This window comes from Pristis pectinata, chromosome 3 (genome assembly GCF_009764475.1).
Source record: "Pristis pectinata isolate sPriPec2 chromosome 3, sPriPec2.1.pri, whole genome shotgun sequence".
NCBI classification, from domain to species: Eukaryota; Metazoa; Chordata; class Chondrichthyes; order Rhinopristiformes; family Pristidae; genus Pristis; species Pristis pectinata.
The window spans coordinates 2,239,748-2,262,334 of NC_067407.1; the positions used below are offsets into that span (position 1 = coordinate 2,239,748).

The window sequence follows — 22,587 nt, forward strand, 5'->3', positions numbered from 1 at the left end:
CTTTACTCTGCATTCTGTTATTGTTTTCCCTTGTTCTACCTCAATGCACTGTGTAATGAATTGATCTGAACGAACTGTATGCAAGACAAGTTTTTCACGGTATCTTGGTACAAGTGACAGTAATAAACCAATTCCAATTCCAATAACATTGGGGACAGTCCACACAGATTCACCAGGCTAATTCCTGGGATGAGAGGATTGTCCTGTCAGGAGTGGCCGAACAAGTTGGGTTTGTATCCTTTGGAGTTTAGAAGAATGAAAGGTGATCTTATTCAAACATATAAGATCCTGACATTGATGCAATCACGAAGAAGGCACGCCAGTGGCTCTAATTCATTAGGAGTTTGAGGAGATTTGGTATGTCACCAAAGACGCAAATTTCTGCGGATTTACAAGGGAGAGCATCCTGACTGGTCACATTGCTGCCTGGGAGTTGACAGGGTGGACGTTGAGGTGTTTCCACCAACACAAACAAGGTGACAGAGCTACAAAATAAAGGGCTGGTCATTTAAAACTGGGGTGTGGGGAAAGTTCTTCTCTCAAGAGGGGGTGAATCTCTGGGATTCTCTGCCCCCGAGGGTGGCAGAGGCCGGATCATTGGATATAGTTAAGGTGGAGATAGATAAATATTTGAAAGATTGAGGAATTGAGGGCAATGGGGAACTGGCACAGAAGAGGAGATGAGACCTGAGGCAGATCAGCCGTGGTTACATTCAATGGTGGGACAGGACTGAGGGGCCGAGTGGCTTCCTCCTGCTCCTTGTTTCCTTGAGTTCTTGTGAGAAGTTTTTACCCCTGAGACAGTGATGAACCTGTGGAACTCCCACAGGAAGCATCTGAGGCCAAACCATTAAATATATTCAAGGAGGAGCTGGAAGTCCTTCTGAGGGTGAGAAGGGTGGAAGGACATGGGAAGGAAGCTGAATCAGGGGACTGAATGTGGATGGTCAGCCACAATCGTGTTGTGCGGTGGAGCAGGCTGCAGGGGCCGAATTTCCTTGTGTCAGTGTTAGTGTGGTCTGATACCTGATTTTCTTGGCTAATATTCTGGCGCAGTGCCTTGGAACATTTTGTGATGTTAAGGGTGCTATATAAAAGGAGGCTGTTGCCATCAGCATTCCGCAGAATACCCCCGGGCAAAGAGAGCTTGGTGACCTTGGAGATCTTGGCCATGCAGTTAATATCCCCAATCCCTCCCAATCAAGCAGCAACTGAAAATAATGTTAAACCGTGGAGTTGAGAACAGAGCAAACTTTTCAGAGACTTGTTGATTAGCAGATGCTCAAAGCGAATGGCTGATCTTACAGTAAACATCGTACCATGCTCATTGATGCCTTGATGAATCAGGCCACTGCTCCCAGTCATACCTTCCTGAGCTGTTTAGCACAAAACAAGACACGAGAAAGAGTACAGATACTGGAAATCTGGAGCAACACACAAGAAGGGTGAGCTGCCTCAACGACCATTGCCCAGTAGCACTCATCTACTGTGATGAAGTGCTTTGAGAGGTTGGTTATGGCTAGAATTAACTCCTGCCTGAGCAAGGACCTAGACCCGCTGCAATTTGCCTACCGCCACAACAGGTCTACAGTGGACGCAATCTCACTGGCTCTCCACTCAGCAACCAAGCAACAGCAAAACATACGTCAAGCTGCTGTTTATCGATTACAGCTCAGCGTTCAACACCAACATCCTCTCAGTACTAATCATCAAGCTTCAAAACCTGGGCCTCTGTACCTCCCTCTGCAACTGGATCCTCGACTTCCTTATCGAAAAACCACAGTCACTGTGGATCGGTAGTAACACCTCCTCACTGACAATCAACACAGGTGCACCTCAAGGATGCGTGCTTAGCCCACTGCTCTACTCTCTCTACACTCATGACTGTGTGGCTAGGCACAGCTCAAACACCATCTATAAATTTGCCGATGACGCCACTGTTGGCAGAATCTCAGATGGTGACGAGGAGGTGGACAGGAGTGAGAGAGATCAGCTGGTTGAGTGGTGTCACAACAACAACCTCACACTCAATGTCAGCAAGACCAAGGAATTAATTGTGGATTTCAGAAAGGGGAAGTTGGGAGAACACACACCAGTCCCCACTGAGGGGTCAGTGGTGGAAAGGGTGAGCAGCTTCAAGCTCCTAAGCGTCAACATCTCGGAGGATCTGTCCTGGACCCAACACACTGATGCAATCATGAAGAAGGCATGCCAGCAGCTCTACTTCATTAAGAGTTTGAGGAGATTTGGTATTTCACCAAAGACTCTTACAAATTTCTACAGATGTACAGTGGAGAGCGTTCTAACTGGTCGCATTGCTGCCTGGTACGGAGGCTCCCATGTGCAGAATCAAAAGAGGCTGCAGAGGGTTGTAGACTCAGCCAGCTCCATCATGGGCACAACCCTCCCCACCATCGAGGACACCTCCAAGAGGCGGTTCCTCAAGGAGGCAGCATCCATCACTAAGGACCCTCACCACCCGGGACACGCCCTCTTCTCGTTACTACCATTAGGGAGGAGGTACAGGAGCCTGAAGACCCACACTCAGTGTTTCAGGAACAGCTTCTTCCCCTCCGCCAACAGATTTCTGAACGGTCCGTGAACCCATGAACACTCCCTCGTTATTCTTCTTTTGCACTATTTATTTATTTTTGTAACTTTTAGTAATTTTTATGCCTTTATGTCTTGCACTGCACTGCTGCCACAAAACAACAAACTTCACAACATAATGTCAGTGATAATAAACCTGATTCTGATTCTGAGGAACTCAGTGACTTGGCCAGCATCCAGATGCTGCCTGACCCACTGAGTTCCTCCAGCATTTTGTGTGTTAGCACAAAGTGAAGCCACTTATGCTGGTGCATTGGTTAGTGCCGCTTCCTCACAGCTCCAGAGACCCAGGTTCGATCCTGACCTCCTGCACTGTCTGTGTGGAGTTTGCATGTTCTCCCTGTGACTGCGTGGGTTTCCCCTGGGTGCTCTGGTTTCCTCTCAAAAATGTGCGGGGTGGTGGGTTAATTGGCTGCTGTAAATTGTCCCCAGAGTGTGGGTGAGGGGTAGAACCTGGGGGGAGTTGATGGGAATGTGGGGAGAATAAAATGGGATCAGTGTAGGGTTGGTGTAAATGGGTGGGTGATGGTTGGCACGGACTCGATGGGCCGAAGGGCCTGTTTCCGTGCTGTATCTCTGTATGACTGTATCTACAACAGAGCTGGCACAGGTTCGATGGGTGAGTCGCCTTCTTTCTTGTATCATGTATTTGATTATTTTACAAATTATTATTGATTTGCCTGAGATAATCAAAATGTATAGGTTGGTGTGACTGCCAATCCTTCAGCGAATGGTGTCGAACGTAAAATCTGTGTAATGATGGAATGTATGATGATTCAAAGTTTAACTTTTAGGGAAGGGGCTCAGTTTGGACAGGGCTCGTATTTCAGTCGGGAATAATGCCTTGTTATTCCAAGAATGTTAAAGGATTTATCTATGCTTGTTAGTGAGGGACCTTGATACGTGTTGTGGTGTTGCACAGGTAAATCAGACACTGGCTGCAGACAGCACCGGTCCGTGTTGCTGGTTGGATGAAACCTTGGAATCAGAATCAGAATCAGGTTTATTATCACTGACATTATGTTGTGAAGTGTGTTGTTCTGCAGCAACAGTACAGTGCAAGACATAACGACATAAAAATTACCATGTTACAAAGTAAATCAATAGTGCAAAAGAGGAATAACGAGGTTGGGTTCATGGACCGTTCAGAAATCTGATGGTGGAGGGGAAGAAGTTGTTCCTGAATCGTTGAGTGTGGGTCTTCAGGCTCCTGTACCTCCTCCCTGATGGTAGTAACGAGAAGAGGGCATGTCCCAGGTGGTGAGGGTCCTTCATGATGGATGCCACCTTCTTGAGTCACCGCTTCTTGAGGATGTCCTCGGTGGTGGGGAGGGTTGTTCCCGTGATGGAGCTGGCTGAGTCTACAACCCTCTTGCAATCCTGCACATTGGAGTCTCCATACCAGGCGGTGATGCAACCAGTCAGAACGCTCTCCAGCGTACATCTGTAGAAATTTACAAGAGTCTTTGGTGACACACCAAATCTCCTCAAACTCCTAATGTAGAGCCACTGGCACACTGCCTTCCTTGTAATTGCATCAATGCGTTGGGCCCAAAATAGAACCTCTGAGATGTTGACGCCCAGGAACTTGAAGCTGCTCACCCTTTCCACTGCTGACCCCTCAATGAGGACTGGTGTGTGTTCTCCCGACTTCCCCTTCCTGAAGTCCACAATCAATTCCTTGGTCTTGGTGACGTTGAGTGCGAGGTTGTTGTTGCGACACCACTCAACCAGCCGATCTATCTCACTATTGTACGCCTCCTCATCGCCATCTGAGATTCTGCCAACAACAGTGGTGTTATTGGCAAATTTATAGATGGTGTTGGATGGGTGGGTTAGTAACTTCGCAGACAATACAAAGATTGGTGGTGTTGTGGACAGTGTAGAAGATTACCAAAGGATACAGTGGGATATAGATGAGTTGCAGATGTGGGCAGAGAAATGGCAAATGGAGTTTAATTCGGCCAAGTATGAGGTGTTCCACTTTGGGAGATCAAATCTAAAGGGACAGTACACTGTTGATGTACAGAGGGATATTGGGGTCCAAGCCCATAGCTCCCTGAAAGTGGCTGTACAGGTTGATAGGGCAGTAAAGAAGGGTATGGCATGCTGCCTTTATTAGTCGAGGTATTGAGTTCAAGAGTCAGGAAGTTATGTTGCAGCTTTTTCAAACTCTGGTTAGGCCGTATCTGGAGTATTGCATTCAGTTCTGGTTGCCCCATTACAGGAAGCATGTGGAGGCTTAGAGACGGTGCAGAAGAGGTTTGCCAGGATGCATGGGCTATAAGGAGAGGTTGGACAAACCTGGGTTGTGTTTCTACAGCAGTGGAGGCTGAGGGGAGACGTGAGAGAGGTTTATAAGATTATGAGAGGCATAGATAGAGTAGACAGCCAGTATCTTTTTCCCAGAGTTGAAATGTCTAATACCAGAGGGCATGCATTTGAGGTGAAAAGGGATAAGTTCAAAGGAGATGTGTGGGGCAAATTTTTTACACAGAGCGCGGTGGGTGCCTGGAGAGGGGTGGCTTTTAAGAGGTTCTTGGACAGGCACATGAATGTGCAGAGTCCTGGTGCGGAGACTGTGGAGCTGAGAACCACTCCAACCTCCCTCCAATCCCAGGGCCTGGGGAAGGTGGAACTTCCACAGTCTCGTACCCCTCAGATGCACATTGTCCCAGCACAAGGCTGGGTGAGGGGACCTACAGCCCAGCCCAGCTGTGCCAGCTCTTTGGAGGAGCTCTCCAATTAATCCCACTTACACTTTGTACACACAAGCTGTGCAGTTCCACGTGTAGAATCACCCGTACTTGCATAGTTTAAGAGAGGCCAGATGCTAAACAAATGTAATGAATGAACTGGACTATTCAGGGGGTGAGGGGGGCGGTGAGGAGACACTTCCTTATGAGAAGAGTGGAACTCTTTGCTTGCGCAGTTAATCAATGGTTTTGGCTGGGTATTTGGGGTAATTTAGCCAGTCCGAGTGGGCGGATGAGTGAATCCCAGAGAAGTTGTGATCTGGGAATGCTGGAGCAGGCCCGAGGTGTAGAATTGGCCTGTTCCTGTGTGACAGGGGGTTGAATCAGCCACATTGGTCAGGGTCTAGAATCACACGGGACAGCTGACTTCTGTCTCCTAAAGAGTTCTCTGAAAGTGGCGTCATAGGTAGACAGGGTACTTAAGAGGGTGTTTGGCACACTGGCCTTCACGTCAAGTTTATTGTCACATGCACAAGGACATTGAGTACAGAAGTTGGGATGTTATGTTGCAGTTCCACAAGATGTTGGTGAGGCCACACTTGGAGGATTGTGTTCAGTTTGGTCACCCTGCTATAGGAAGGACGTTATTAAACTGGAAAGTGTGCAGAGGAGATTTATGAGAATGTTGCCAGGACTCGAGGGGCTGAGTTGTAGAGAGAGGATGGACAGGCTAGGATTTATTCATTGGCGCATAGGAGACTGAGGGGTGATCTTATAGAGGTGCATAAAATCATGAGGGGCATTGATAGGTGAATGAGCACAGTCTTTTTCCCAGGGTTGGGGAGTCTAAAACTAGAAGGCACAGGTTTAAGGTGAGAGGGGAGAAATTTAATAGGAACCTGAGGGACAACTTTTTCACCCAGGTGGTGATCCATACATAGAACGAGCTGCCAGAGGAAGTGGGTGAGGCAGGTACATTAACAACATTTAAAAGGCAGTTAGGTAGGTACATGGATAGGAAAGGTTTAGAAGGATATGGGCCAAATGCAGGCAAATGGGGCTTTCTCAGGTGGGTATTTGGTCAGCACGGATGAGTTGGGCCGAAGGGTCTGTTTCCATGCTGTGTGACTCTAAAAGCCTGAGTGAACCAGGTGGTTGTTCGAATTACTGAGGCTGGCTATTCCCAGTTATTGTGGTTGGATGTGAGTTCACTTACCTGGAACAATACAGCACAATACAGGCCCTTCGGCCCACCATGTTGTGCTGACCTTTAAACCACACCTAAGACTATCTAACCCCTTCCTTCCACATATCCCCCTATTTTAAATTCCTCCATATGCTTATCTAGTAATCTCTTGAACTTAACCAATGTATCTGCCTCCACCACCACCCCAGGCAGCACATTCCATGCCCCAACCACTCTCTGGGTGAAAAACCTCCCTCTGATATCTCCCTTGAACTTCCCACCCATTACTTTAAAGCCATGCCCTCTTGTATAGCACATTGGAGCCCTGGGAAAGAGGCGCTGGCTGTCTACTCTATCTATTCCTCTTAGTATTTTGCACACCTCTATCATGTCTCCCCTGATCCTCCTTCTCTCCAAAGAAGAAAGCCCGAGCTCCCTTAGTCTCTCCTCATAATGCATACTCTCTAAACCAGGCAGCATCCTGGTTAATCCCCTCTGCACCCTCTCCAACGCTTCCACATCCTTCCTATAATGAGGCGACCAGAACTGGACACAGTGCTCCAAGTGTGGTCTAACCAGAGTTTTGTAGAGCTGCATCATTACCTCGTGGCTCTTAAACTCGATCCCTCAATTTATGAAAGCTAACATCCCATAAGCTTTCTTAACTACCCTATCCCACCTGTGAGGCAAATTTCAGGGATCTGTGGATATGGACCCCCAGATCCCTCTGCTCCTCTACACTCCCTGGAATCCTGCCATTAACTTTGTACTCTGCCTTGGAGTTTGTCCTTCCAAAGTGTACCACCTCACACTTGTCCGGATTGAACCCCATCTGCCACTCCTCAGCCCAGCTCTGCATCCTATCAATGTCCCACTGCAACCTTCGATAATCCTGTACACTATCCACAACATTTAATTTTTATAATTTAGGTTATATAATGCTTTTTGTTTCTCTAGGAACAGAACGACATACAGGCAGATCGGTGTTGTCTATTGGGGAAACCGGAGAATTTATAGTGGGACAACACACACAAAGTGCTGGAGGAGCTCAGCGGGTCAGGCAGCATCTGTGGAGGGATGTAAACAGTCGACGTTTCGGGCCGAGACCCTTCATCGGGACTGGAAGGGAAGAGGGGAGAAGCTGGAATGTCGGGGGAGGGGGTGAAGCAGAGGCTGGCAGGGGATAGGTGAGTCCAGGTGAGAAGGGGGGAAGGTAGGTGGGGGGGGTGGGGTGGGAGTGATGTGAGAGGCTGGGAGGTGATGCAGATGAAGGGAGTCGGTAGGAGAGGGCAGTGGGCCACTTTATTTCCCCTCTGTCTTCCCTCGTTCCGGTGGCCCCTCCCCCTCGTCTTTCCCCATCCCCCACCCTCATGTCCTGCCCATCCCTTCCCCACCTCCTTCCTTTATTCCAGGGTCCACTGCCCCTTCCCACCGGATTCCTCCTTCTTCAGCCCTTTGCCTCTTCTGCCCATCACCTCTCAGCGTCTCCCATCTCCCCTCCCCCCACCCACCCACCTTCCCCCCTCACCCGGACTCACCCGTCACCCGCCAGCCTCTGCTCCTCCCCCTCCCCCCACCCACCCACCTTCCCCCCTCACCCGGACTCACCCGTCACCCGCCAGCCTCTGCTCCTCCCCCTCCCCCCACCCACCCACCTTCCCCCCTCACCCGGACTCACCCGTCACCCGCCGGCCTCTGCTCCTCCCCCCCCCCCACCCACCCACCTTCCCCCCTCACCCGGACTCACCTGTCACCCGCCAGTCTCCCCCTCCCCCTCCCCCCACCCACCCACCTTCCCCCCTCACCCGGACTCACCCGTCACCTGCCTGCGTGTGCTCCTCCCCCTCCCCCCACCCACCCACCTTCCCCCCTCACCCGGACTCACCCGTCACCTGCCTGCGTGTGCTCCTCCCCCTCCCCCCACCCACCCACCTTCCCCCCTCACCCGGACTCACCCGTCACCTGCCTGCGTGTGCTCCTCCCCCTCCCCCCACCCACCCACCTTCCCCCCTCACCTGGACTCACCCGTCACCTGCCAGCCTCTGCTCCTCCCCCCCCCCCCACCCACCTTCCCCCCTCACCTGGACTCACCCGTCACCTGCCAGCCTCTGCTCCTCCCCCCCCCCCCCACCCACCTTCCCCCCTCACCCGGACTCACCCGTCACCTGCCTGCGTGTGCTCCTCCCCCTCCCCCACCCACCCACCTTCCCCCCTCACCTGGACTCACCCGTCACCCGCCAGCCTCTGCTCCCCCCCCCCCCCCCACCCACCTTCCCCCCTCACCTGGACTCACCCGTCACCTGCCTGCGTGTGCTCCTCCCCCTCCCCTCACCTTATTCTGGCTTCTGCCCTCTTCCCTTCCAGTCCTGATGAAGGGTCTCGGCCTGAAACGTCGACAGTTTATTTCCCTCCATGGATGCCGCCCGACCTGCTGAGTTCCTCCAGCATTTTGTGTGTGTTGCTCCAGATTCCAGAGTCTGCAGTGGGGGAGGGATAACAGGATATCGCGGGATTGTGAGATGATATATCAGAGAATCAATTTGGGTGCAGAAAGGGATGGTTCAGCTGTCAACACAAGCCTCATAGAGGGAGGAGGGATCTTCTGTGGGCTGTAAATATTGGTAGAGTTGGGCCAGACATGAGGAAGTAGGAGCAGGAGTAGGCCACTCAGCCCCTCAAGCCTATCCCACCATTCGTCGACGATTCCTTTCCCTCCCACAGATGCTGCTCGACCCGCTGTTCCTCCAGCAGATTGTTTGTTGCTTCAGTTTCCAGCGTCTGCAGTCTCAGGTGTCTCCATCATTCACTGTGACCCTGCTCACCTGCCCCCCTGCCCCCGTGATCCAGTCTCCACACCCTCTGGGGCAGAGAATCCTACAGATTCCCCTCCCTCTGTGAGAAGTTCCTCAGTGTGAAGTGACTCAGATTTGTCACGTGATGGCCTGTTTTTGTGTTGCAGACCCACAAAACGAATTGACGCGTGACTTTTTTGTCTCAACTCTAGGTGTAGACATTCTCCAGAATCTTGGTCTCACAGATACCAGGGCGTTGCTGACAGCTCCTCAACAACCATGGGCATCAGTCTCGTTACCTCCAGGGGTCACGGCTGCAGAGACGGGCATTATCCTGTCAGGCGACGCACACATTGAGGCTCCGACATCAAACGCCATGCCCCGGGACATTGGAGATGATTTCACCATCATTGTGGGTCTCCGCTCCCACAGAGTCAATAATGCCTTTCTTTTTAGCATTAAAAATAAAAACAGACTCCAGTTTGGAGTACAGATTTTACCCAGAAAATTAGTTGTGTATGTTGCTGAGAAACCCTCTGTATATTTTGAATATAATGCTCACAATGGACAGTGGCACACGTTCGCGATTCACATCAATGGGAAAACTGCCTCCTTTTATTCTGACTGTGGTGCAAAATTCATCCGCAAGGAATTACCCATCAAGCTCCCAGAATTTTCTCCCAACAGCAAGCTAACTTTGGGAAGGATGAGCTTGAAGTCGGTCCCTTTCGAAGGCACCATTTGCCAGCTGGACGTTTACCCAAACGCACAAGCCTCCATGAACTATTGCAACTACGTGAAGAAGCAGTGCCGGCACGCTGATACCTACCGATCGCCCACACCCTTGCCCACCACCGCGCTGGCTGAAGCGGCCACCTTGAGCTCCTGGACCACAAGTTCTACACCGAGGGAAGAGACACAAACATCTCCATGTCTGACATCAACAGCGGGGAGTCCCCAAGAGGTTCCACCCAGGAATATGTCGTTAAATAGAACGGACTCCAGTTTGTCAATGTCGAAGACTTCATCTACATCACCTCCCACTGCGACATCACCAGCTCAGCACTTCAATGGGACCTCGAGATTACACCAACCTCTGGGCACCCAGGTTGACCCTGCCACTGTCCTGACCACCACCAACTCCACCATTGAGCCCACCACCAGGAAATCCCAATTATCACCCAGTGCTGAAGATCAAGCCGTAGGTGACAAGACCACCTCTGACATTCAAGAGCTTTTACTCTCAATCCTGGAGGCTGGTGAGGTGGCAGAGAGCCAGGAAGATGCCAGTCCTTCTGAGGAGGCGGCACAAACTTCACAGCAAATACAGATGATCAATGCAACCTTGTACAGGGCAACAGAGGAGCCCTCATCACAAGATCAGGGCAGTTTATGGGATCAGGATGTTCCCTCTGCTCTGCCTTTAGACTCTGTCGAAAGCATGGATGACATTGAGATTGACAACTATGACTATGATTATGAAGACTTCCTGGACTATTTGAATTACCAAGGCTTGCCAGGGCCCAAGGGGGAGCCAGGACTACCTGTAAGTACTCTGTTGGATTCAAAGCAGTGATGGCCAATCTGTGAGTGAAGAGGCAGACAGGACACTTGGCTTTTATTGGCTGAGGGAGCAAGGGGGCCAGGCAAGGACTGTGCAAAACTTTAGTTAGGCCACAGGTGGAGCACCATGAATGGATGTGGGCAGCACAGAGGCACAATTGGTACAGCTGCTGCCTCACAGCTCCAGAGACCCGGGTTCGATCCCGACCTCCGGTGCTGTCTGTGTGGAGTTTGCACGTTCTCCCTGTGACCGCGTGGGTTTCCCCCGGATGCTCCGGTTCCCTCCCACATCCCAAACATGTGTGTTGGTGTCTCTGCTCGTATCTTTAAAAGGCTGACGCTGTTGCTTTTAGATTCCGTCACAGGATGGAAATCGATGCTTAAACCTGAAATATCCCAACTGTGACAAATGTTCAGATGTTCAAAGATACTCTGAATGTTGGGCTAATCTTAATAGAAATGGCAATATAAGTTCCAGTATATTATATTTTATTGGTTCTGCACATCTACAAAGAGCTTAGTTCATTTCTTTGGCGAATAACTCTCCAAGGTTTAACTGCCTTAACATATGTTATTGATTTATAGTATACTGTTTTGCCTCTGAGGTTACTGAAACTCAGCCTGTGGCAGCAGCCAAGTTAAATGTGTCTTGGCTGTGGTTGTGTCACCGAAAGGATCATAGAATTGGTTGTGGCACAGAGGAGCCATTTAGTTCATGGCGTCTGTGCAGTCAGTAACGCTGCAGAGGGAGCCTCAACAGGTCGTTTCCCCCAATTCATTCCCTTCACACGATCACTTGTTGGGTGTGACGCTGGTATTTGTCACAGAGTCACAGAGCAGGGAAAACGGGCCCTTCGGCCCATTGAGTCTGTGCCACCATTGACACCAATTCAACACTGATTGAATTATATTCTCCCCATATTCCCACTAACTCCCCCAGATTCTACCCCTCACCCACACACTGGGGACAATTTACAGCGGCTAATTAACCCACCGACCCCGCACGTCTTTGGGATGTGGGAGGAAACTGGAGCACCCGGGGGAAACCCACGTGGTCACAGGCAGAATGTGCAAACTCCACACGGACAGTGCCAGAGGTTGGGATTGAACCTGGGTCTTTGGAGTTGTGAGGCAGCCGCTCTAACTGCTGTGCCACTGTGCCGGACCTTTTGAGCAGCCATTTCAGAGGGTTAAGAAGCATCCACCACGCTGTGCCTTGTGGGCATATAGTTCAGACAAGTAAACATTTTCCTCGGAACTTAGTGACCACGGTGGGTCTTTAATAAAAGCCAAGGCACCCCATGGTCACCATGACTAATAGTTAAGGTTTATATGAGTTGCTTGAATTTAACTTCTCTATTTATTACAGTTTACATTTGATGTGTCCTGGATCACTGGTCAGTAACTTGACAAATGTATTGCTCTGTAATGCTGGTGCTTGTGGGATGACCTGAGGATCATGAATAACACCTCGTCCCAGGGACTCTCCCTCTGACGGTGCAGCCATGCCTTGGTGCTGCCCGGCAGTGTCAGCCCACGTTTGGTTCCTTCTGTCCCTACAGTCCAGGCTCCCTGTGTTGGGAGGGAGGGTTCTCTTGGTGACGGGGCCTCACTGTAGGGTCCCATCCAGAAGGGGCACCACTGACAGTACTTGGCTGGCAGGTCAGACTGCCGAGTGGGCCCATGTTCTGTGTGGGTCCTGAACTCGCAACCTCCCCAGTCAAAGCGCAGTCACACTGCCGAGTTCACTTGTAACCTGAATGCCATCGCCAGCCATGGGGTGTGTTTCTGGACAGCCGTGTGCCTTTAACTTCCTAAAATGTCCTGAGGAGCTCCCAAGGATGGGTAATCAGGCGATCTGTGCCACATAAAGAGGTATTAGAACAGGTGAAAGTTTGGGGTAGGTTTAAAGGAATGTCTTAAAGCAGTAAAGTAGGATTAAGTATAGAATAGTACAACACAGAACAGGCTCTTCAGCCCACAATGTTGTGCCGACATAGCTATTCCCTCCTACCTTCAGAATGCCCATATCCCTCTATTTTCCTATTCATGTGCCCATCCAAGCCCCTCTTAAAAGCCCCCACTGAATTTGCCTCCACCACCCCATCAGGCAACGCATTCCAGGTATCCACTACTCTCTGAGTATAAAACGTACCCCTTGTCTGTCCTGAACCTACCCCCTCTCACCTTAAAGAGGGGGGGGAGATATTTACAGGGAGAGGTCCAGAGCCTTGGGCAGTGGAAGGAATGACTTGACATAAGGAAGTGGCTGGGCTGCGGTTTAGTTTACAGTCCCTTGTTTTCACCTTCCACACTCTTTCATCCTTGCACCCTGTTGTCACCGAGTCAACTCTGTTCAAAGTTCTGCAAACCTCAACGAAGATGCTCTCTTGCCTTCTAAGTTGTATGAATTTGCGCAATCTCTCCTTGTAATCTAACCCTGGGAATCCAGTATCATTCTGGTAAATCTGTGCCCCAAATAGTCAGAGTCGTAGAGTCAGACAGCACAGAAACAGGCCCTTCGGCCCAACTCGTCCATGCTGAACAAGTTGCCTAACTGAGCTAGTCCCATTTGCCAGTGTTCGGCCCATATCCCTCTAAACCTTTCCGATCCACATCCCTTTCCAAATGAATTTTAAACGTCTTAATTGTACCCACCTCTACCGCTTCCTCTGACAGCTCGTTCCACACACCCACCACCCTCTGTGTGGAAATAGTTGCCCCTCAGGTCCACTTTAAATTTCCCCTCTCAAAGGTGCCCTCTAGTTTCAGACTCCGCTACCCTGGGAAAAAGACGGTGACCATCCACCTTATCTCAGCCCCTCATGATTTTATAAACCTCTATCAGGTCACCCCTCAGCCTCCTTCACTCCAGGGAAAACAGTCCCAGCCTCTCCTTATCACCCAAGCTCTCCAGTCCAAATAACAGCCTCATAAATCTCTTTTGCACCCCCTCTCGTTTAATGACATCCTAGTCCTGGTAAGGTGTGGTGAACTGAGCTACGCACAGAGGCAATGTTCCCAAGGTTTTGTGTACTGTACCTTCCTTCCCTGTGTAACCGTAGATGCAGCTATTGTTCAGTGGCCTGTGGCTGTGGATGGAGAAGAGCAGAGGTTTCAGGTTTACGTACCAACCAACAGGAATGTCTAAGAAGGGATTTCATCGAGATTCTCAATAGATTGACTGAACAGTATCACAAAAGATTCTTCCCTTGTCTAAGGGCGGGTCGATGATGTCTATTAATCCAAGGCTGTTGCTAAAAGGGTTTAGAGGATCCAGGGAGTGGCAGTTGGTTGAGCTGCTGCCTCACAGCTCCAGAGACCTGGGATCGATCCCGACCTTCGGTGCTGTCGGTGTGGAGTTTGCACGTTCTCCCCCTATCTGTGCTGTATGACTTTCCAACTCTATGAATGGGCAATACTTGTGGTGCTGATCATGACTTCAATGGAAATGTCCTGAGTTTTGTTGTCAAGCTGTCTCTGTAAAAATCCCACTGTAAGGAGGGACACAGGAGGTCAGAAGCACAGTCAGTGACCAGAGGTTTGTACGGGGATCATTAAGGATTTAGTAGCCACAAGTCACCAAGGTCTTTGACACCCATACATGGGGTACTAATGGGAGCTCAGTGGGAATAGCCTCACTCCTGATGCAGAAGACTCGGGATGCAAACCCGACTGGAGAAGTTAAGGAACCAAATGTCAGCCGACACTGCAGTGCGGAAGCCTGACAGCACTGTCAGAGGGACTGTCCCTTTCAGACATTACCCAGTATCCCATTCAGTCTCAGTGCTGACGCAGGGTCTTGACCTGAAACGTCGACAGTTCCTCTCCCCCCACAGATGCTGCTCGACCCACTGAGTTCCTCCAGCTGATTGTGTGTTGTTCCAGACCCCAACACCTGCGGTTTCCTGTATCTCCCACTCATCCTCGTTCAGATCTATCTGAACCCATCCCACCGCTAGGAGTAATCAGTCGGGGTGCTGTCTGGTGTCTGGGGCAAACAGCTAACCGAACCACACACACAGATGACCCCAGTGGTAGAACATCGAACAGTACAGCACTGGACAGGCCATTCGGCCCACAGTGTTGTGCTGATCTTGATGCCAATTTATTCTAAGTGTCCTCCTCCTGTGTATCATCCATCTCCCTCCATTCCCTTCATATTCCTGTGTCTATCTAAAAGCCTCTTAAACTCCACCAAACTGCCTGCTTCCACTGCTACCCCTGGTATCCCATTCCAGGCACCCACCACTCTCTGTGTAAAAAAAATTTGTCCCTCACGTCGCCTTTAAACTTCCCCCCTCTAACCTTAAAAGCACGTCCTCTGGTGTTTGACATTTCTACCCCGGCGAACAGATTCCGACTGTCTACCCTATCTCATAATTTAAAAAGCCTCGATCAGGTCTCCCCTCAGCTTCCGACACTCTAGGGAGAACAACTCAAGTTTGTCCAACTTTTCCTTATGGCTGATACTGTTACGGACTCAGTGAAAGTCCCTTTAAGATAGAGAGTGTGTGTGTATGTGTGTGTGGGGTGTGCTTACGTCAATAGAAGATAAAGGACGTAATGACGTTGTTGAAGAAGTCAGAAGAAGAAGAAGAAGGAGAGAGAGAGAAGGGAGAGAGACACCAGCCTGCTTGTTTTCTCTATCGATGGATGAGAAACAATAACTGTGTTTGCCACTGAAATCCATGTATGGAAGTTGGAAGTAATCCGGTGGAGTTCACTTTGTTGCTGACCTGTAGAAGGAAACAGGTATTTGTGTGTGGACGACCACGGTTCGGATGCTTTTCGGGGTGAGGAAGTCACTACCGAGTAAACACTGGAGTGTCGTTTGGGTTCCATCGTGGAACATTTGGATTTCGTATTTACTCTCTCTATGTTTTTCTACATCTACATCTTATCTTCAGACAACGGTGGTTGTTGAAGAAGCCCTTGCTCATGTTTCACCTTATGGCTTGCGGAACTGAACTTTAAGAACCATTCAGGAACTGGGAGTTTTGGACTTTGTCACACACACACACGACGAGTTTAGTTTTGGGGTTAACGTTCGAGGTTTAACATTTTTGAATTCTAACATACTAACATTTTTTTTACTTTTATTTTACGTATTATCATAAGTAGTGATTAATAAAATAGTTTTTAACACTGAATCATGCTCAGTGTGTTTCTTTTGTTGCTGGTTTGTGACAATACCCTCTAATCCAGGCAGTATCCTGGTGAACCCCTTCTGCACCCTCTCCAAAGCCTCCACACCCTTCCTGTAATGGACACAATACTCCAAGTGCGGTCTGACTAAGGTTTTATATAACTGCAGCATGACTTCCTTAATCTTGTACTCAACACCCCTCCCAATGAAGGCGAGCGTGCCGTACACCTTCTTTACCACCTTATCCACGTGTAGCCACTTTCAGTGAACTATGGACCTGGACCCCACTGTATTCCTTCATGGTCCTTTACACTGTTCACAGCTCCACCAATCTTGTTGTCATCCTCAAACTTGCTAATCTACCCGTCTACATTTTCATTCAAGTCCTTGGTATACATCACAAACAACAGAGGTCCCAGCACCCATCCTTGCAGAACACCACTGGTCACAGACCCCCAGCCAGAGTAACAGCCTTCCTGCTGCTGGTGGAATCTTGCTGTGCACAAATTGGCTGCTGTGTTTTCAACAGTGTCGGCACTTTAAGGAGTAATGCATTGGCTGTAAGGTGTTTAAGGATAAGTAAGGTGCTGTACAAATATCAGGTCTTTAGTTCACCCATAAATGAGGGAAGTGTTATCTGAAAGCAGAAATGCTGCAAACACTCAGCAGGTCGGGCAGCGTCTGTGGAGAAAGAAACGGTTAACGTTTTAGACCTGAGGCCCTTTGTCACAACGGGGAAAGAGCAAGATGCCAAGTTCTAGCACTTGGTGTTTGTTTCAGACTTCCAGCATCAGCCTTTCTTTTTGATTCACGAAGATTTAATCGAGTTCTGTAAAACTATGAGAGGCCTTGGGAGGGTGACTGAGAACCAATTTCCCCAAGAGGTCAGTACCCGGGAGATATAGAGTCCCACAGTGCAGAGACAGGCCCTTCAGCCCACCACGTCATGCTGACCATCAAATACCCATCCACACTAATCCCATGTCCCAGCACTTGGTCCGTACCTTCTCTGCCTTGGTGATTCAAGTGCTTGTTGGGCCGAAGGGCCTGTTTCTGTGCTGTATTACTCCATGAATCTATGAGAAGAGGGTGGTACAAAACAAATGCTGAGGAACTCAGAGGGTCAAGCAAATGGACAGTTGATGTTTCGGGTCGGAACCCTTCACCTGCACTGAAAGAGTTGGCCAGTGTGAAGAAGGAGCTGGTGATGGGGGTGGTAGAGAGGGGTGGGGGGCTTGTGGGGAACACCTGGCAGAAGCCTCCTGTTTCTGGCCTGTGAAATTCGACTTAATCCGAATGTTGGCTGTGATGTTGTACCATTGTACTGAGGAGAGTTCTAATTGAATGTTGTTTTGTTTGGGAAGGGACCTCCAGGACTACCTGGCGCTCCGGGACCCCCAGGGAGGCGAGGACCACAGGTGAGTGCCAAGGAGATTCAGATGAGTTTATTGTCATAGACGCCAGGGTGCAATGAAATTCCTTGCTCGGGTGAAGCTCACAGGGTGAACAAAAAAGTTGTGTTTATCATCATCTGCACAAGTCCATGTGTGCACGGGTGCAATGAAAAACTTACCTGCAGCAGCATCACAGGCACAGAGCATCAGATAAGCAGGATTCACAAGAAAAACATAAATTAAACATAAATTATGTACAATTTTTACAAGAATGAACTCAATTAGAACAACTAAAACATACCAGGTTGCATCACAGCCTGGTACGGAGGCTCCAATGCACAGGATTGCAAGAGGCTGCAGAGGGTTGTAGACTCAGCCAGCTCCATCACGGGCACAACTCTCCCCATCATCGAGGACATCTTCAAGAGGCGGTGCCTCAAGAAGGCGGCATCCATCACTAAGGACCCTCACCACCCGGGACATGCCCTCTTCTCATTACTACCATCAGGGAGGAGGTACAGGAGCCTGAAGACTCACACTCAACGATTTAGGAACAGCTTCTTCCCCTCCGCCATCAGATTTCTGAACGGTCCATGAACCCATGAACACGACCTCATTATCCCCCTTTTTTCCAATATTTATTTATTTTTTGTAATTTATAGTAATTTTATGCCTTTGCACTGTACTGCTGCTGCAAAACAACACATTTCACATCATATAAGATAGTGGTAATAAATCTGATACTGATTCTGAAACCAAAGTCCATTGTAGTGCCAAGAGGTCATCGTGTTGCTAAACTGAGGTAGTTAGTAATTGTGGCGGTTGGTTCAAGAACCGCGTGCTTGAAGGGGAGTAGCTGTTCCCGAACCTGGTGGTGTGGGACTTCAGGCTTCTGTACCTCCTAGGTCTACATGTACACATGATGATAATAAATACAATGACGAGCACCAAACCACAGAGTGGTGCAGATACTGTAGTGCAGTCTGAGATAGTGCAAAAAGAGACGCTAAAATGGCAATAACAGAAGAGGTGAAGTTAAGAGTCCGAGACCATGGCAGCAGCACCAGGAAGGGGGTGTGAGAGAGGTAGTTGGCTCAGGAGTCTGACAGCAGTGGGGAAGAAGCTGCCCCACACACAAGAAAATAGGAACAGGAGTAGGCCACTCAGCCCCTCTAGCCTGCCCCGCCACTCAATATGATCATTGCCCCATTATGGGAAGGATGTGGAAGCTTTGGAAAGGGTGCAGAAGATGTTTACCAGGTTGCCGTAAGGAGAGGTTGGACAAACTTGGGTTTTTTCTCTGGAGCGGCGGAGGCTGAGGGGAGACCTGATGGAGGTTTATAAAATTATGAGAGGCACAGATAGAGTAGACAGCCAGAGTCTATTTCCCAGGGTAGAAATGTCAAATGCTAGAGGACGTGCATTTAAGGTGAGAGAGGGAAAGTTCAAAGGAGATGTGTGGGGCACTTTTTTTACACAGAGAGCGGTGGGTGCCCGGAACGGGCTGCCAGGGTTGGTGGGGGAGGCAGATATGAAAGTGGTGTTTGAGAGGGTGTTAGATAGACACATGAATATGCAGGGAATGGAGGGATATGGATCATGTGCAGGCAGAAGGGATTTGGTTTAATTTGGCATCGTGTTCAGTGCAGACATTGTGGGCCATAAGGCCTGTTCCTGTGCTGTACTGTTCTGTGTTCTATGGCTGATCTGCCCCAGAACTCATCTCCTCTTCTGTGACAGTTCCCCATCACCCTCAGTTCCCTGATATTTCAAACATTTATCTCCCTCCTCTTTAAATCCCCCCCAGTGATCCAGTCTCTACACCCTCTGGGGCAGAGAATCCCACAGATTCACCTCCCTCTGAGTCACCCTCTGGGCTTTGCTCTTTGTGTATCCTTGTTGTCTGTCAAACCTTAAGATTTGCTTATTTTGGGACTCTGCCCAATACATCACGAGCACATCCCTCCTCACCATCGGGAGTGGCTACAGCAGGCACTGCCTCAAGAAGGCAACATCCATCATCAAAGATCCCCACCATCCAGGCCGTGCCATCTTCTCACAGCTCCCATTGGGCAGGAGGTACAGAAGCCTGAAGTCCCACACCACCAGGTTCAGGAACAGCTACTTCCCTTCAACCATTCGGTTCTTGAACCACCTGGCACAACCCTAATCACTACAGTTTAGCAATACTGTGAACACTTTGCAATAAAATGGACAGTGTTTTTTTGTTCTAATTGTGTTCTTTCTTGTAAAGATTGTGCATAATTTGTGTATAATTTATGTTTTTCTTGTGAATGCTGCTTATCCGATGCTCTAAGTAGGTTTTTCATTGCACCTGTGCACACATGCACTTGTGCATCTGACAATAAGCTCAACTTTGATCATTTTTCACTCCATGACTAGGACACCCCTCACCCTCATCCCATTCCCATCTTGTCGCATCCTCCCTGCCTCTAAAGCATTCACTCTTTGTTTTCTCCACTTCCAAATCCAAGCATCTGCTGCCCCTGCCCTTCTGCTCCTGTGCTCACTGACCACTGCTGGGGCCCAGGTACGTAACACCTCACTGCACATTCCTCAAATCCTTCCCCATTGACCAAGCCTGGTGCCCATATCGTTCAGTGTCAGATTCGGTTTCGTTACAAATCCTCCCTGGCCTTGCACCTCCCTCTCTCCTGACCACCTCCTCAAGCCTGTGGGATTTTCTCACAACCAATTCTGCCCTTTTCACCAACCCTGACTCCCATAGTTCCACCCCTGGCAGCCGGGCCTTCAGTTGCCGGGACCCCAAGCTCTGGAATTCCCTCCCTCCAACTCTCCCCTTCTCTCCCCTCCTTAAACTTTACACTTTAGCTAAACTGTTGGTAACTCTTCCATTAACTCTTTATGTGATCCTGTATCCATTTTGTTGGCTAATCCTCCTGAGAAATGCCATGTGAAGGTTACTATATAAATGTAAGTGGTTGTTATCTTTAGAAACATAGAAAAAAGGAACAGTAGGCCATTCGGCCATTCGGCCCTTTGAATCTGCCCCACCATTCAATGTGACCATGGCTGACTATCCACATTCAGTTCCCAGTTCCACCTTTCTCCCTGTATCCCTCCACCCCTCCAGCCCAAAGAACAGCATCCAGCTCCTTCCTCAATATATTTACGATCTGCCTTCAGTGGGAGAGAGTCCCGTAGGTTCACCATTCTCTGGGAGAGGAAACTTCTCCCACTCTCAGCCTTAAATATCTCCCCCCTTCTCCTCAGATCCTGGACACTTGGCCATCAGGAATATCCTTCCTGCATCCAACTTGGCCAGCCTTTATTTTTGCTTTTCTATTAACTTTATGGTCTTATAGAGAAAACTTGAACGGCTTGAGTTTGGCATCACTTGTGGCAGAGTCAGTGACTTGAGTCAGGGATTCGACAGTTCTGTTCCCACTCCAGAAGTTTGGTCACAATAGTCGAGGTGTCCAAATGCTCTCTGAAGACTTTCCTCAAGTCCTTCCCCATTGACCAAGCCTGGTGTCCATGTCATTCAGTGTCAGATTTGGTTTGGTTACGTTCCTGTGCTGAGCAGGCCCTTTGTAAAGTCTAGAACAGTGCAGCACAGGAACAGGCCCTTTGGCCCACCATGTCTGTGCCAACCATGATGACAATCTAACTGATCCCATCTGCCTGCATATGGTCCGTATTGCACCATTTCCCTGCCTATTCAGGTGTCTGAATAAAGGTCTCTTAAACATCGTATCTGCCTCCACCCCCACCCCTGGCAGCCTGTTCCAGGTACCCACCACTCTCTGTGTAAAAACTTGCCCCACACATCTCCTTTGAACTTTCCCCCCTCACCTTAAACCTATGAACGCTAGTATTTGACATTTCCACCCTGGGAAAAAGACTCTGGCTGTCTACCCTATCTCTGCCTCTCATCATTTTATAAATTCCATCAGGTCTCCCCTCAGCCTCTGCCACTCCAGAGAAAACAACCCAAGTGTGTCCAGTCTCTCTGGTTAATACTCTCTAATCCAGACAACACACTGGTGAACCTCTTCTGCACCGTCTCCACAGCCTCCACACCCTTCCTGTAATGGAGTGACCAGAACTGCACACAGTTCTCCAAGTTTTATACAGCTGCAACATGACTTCCCGACTTCTGTACTCAGTGCCCTGACTATAAGCATGCTGTCCGCCTTCAAGCCCCTAAATGTCATCCATCAACCACCCTACACTGATCCCATTTCATTCTCCCCACATTCCCATCAACTCCCCCCACATTCTACCCCTCACCCACACACTGGGGGCAATTTACAATGGCCAATTAACCCACTGACCTGCACGTCATTGGGATGTGGGGGGGGAAACCCACAGGGTCACAGGGAGAACGTGCAAACTGCACATAGCGCCGGAGGTCCGTATTGAACCCAGGTCTCTGGGGTTGTGAGGCAGTGGATCTACCCACTACACCATCCACACACACACACACACACACACACACACACACACACACACACACACACACACACACACACACTCTCTCTCTCTCTCTCTCTCTCTCTCTCTGTCTGTCTCTCTCTCTCTCTCTCTGTCTCTCTCTCTCTCTCACTCACTTTCACTCTCTCTCACTCATCCTCAACATGTTTAAAACATACCTGGACTTGAAGAGCCATAATCTACAGGGGCTGAGACTGGGAGGAGAACTGAATGCAGCCAAGAATCTGAGAGATAAAAACCCTTCCCTTTAACATGCACAGGTCAATTTCTGTTGACTCATTTTTCCACCTGCAAAAGACAGCCAGCACTCAAAGAGTTAAGCTGCTGTGGTTCAAAACGGAGTCTTTTTCTGAGAATGCTAAGCTAGCCTTAAATGTCAGTGGGACAATGATTCTGATTGTTTCAGGAGCAAAAGAGCAAAGGTACTTGTCAGTACGTTTAACATATTGAAAGGTCGTGGTAGGGTTGACTGTCCAATGTACCCAAGTGTTGGGAGTTCACTGAGGCTGTCCCAACAAAGGACTGGGACACCTTTCAAAAAGCATTTAGATATTTTTTCCCTTGTGGCCAACGGGAGTTAGTTTGTGAAGTGTTCACGGACGGCCCACTGGCTTCTGATGTTGTAGAATGTCAGCTTTCATCAGTGAATTACCCGTGACATTCATGAGCACGTCCAGATGGCAGGGAGCGCATCTGTGACCTGAAACCTCATCGCACA

General features: G+C 49.4%; 1 protein-coding gene across 4 annotated transcripts in view; it reads left to right on the top strand.

The window, feature by feature from the left end:
• Positions 1–22,587, top strand: part of LOC127568859 (collagen alpha-1(XXIV) chain) — a 274,610-nt gene that overhangs the window by 53,310 nt on the left and 198,713 nt on the right. For all 4 annotated transcript variants that reach the window (XR_007956090.1, XM_052013085.1, XM_052013087.1 and 1 more), the window contains exons 3-4: positions 9,497–10,830; positions 17,361–17,414. Coding sequence is in view for 3 of the 4 variants with exons in the window: in XM_052013085.1 (XP_051869045.1) it covers positions 9,497–10,830; positions 17,361–17,414 (1,388 nt within the window). In the remaining variant the exon portion in view is untranslated. The remainder of the gene's footprint in view (positions 1–9,496; positions 10,831–17,360; positions 17,415–22,587) is intronic.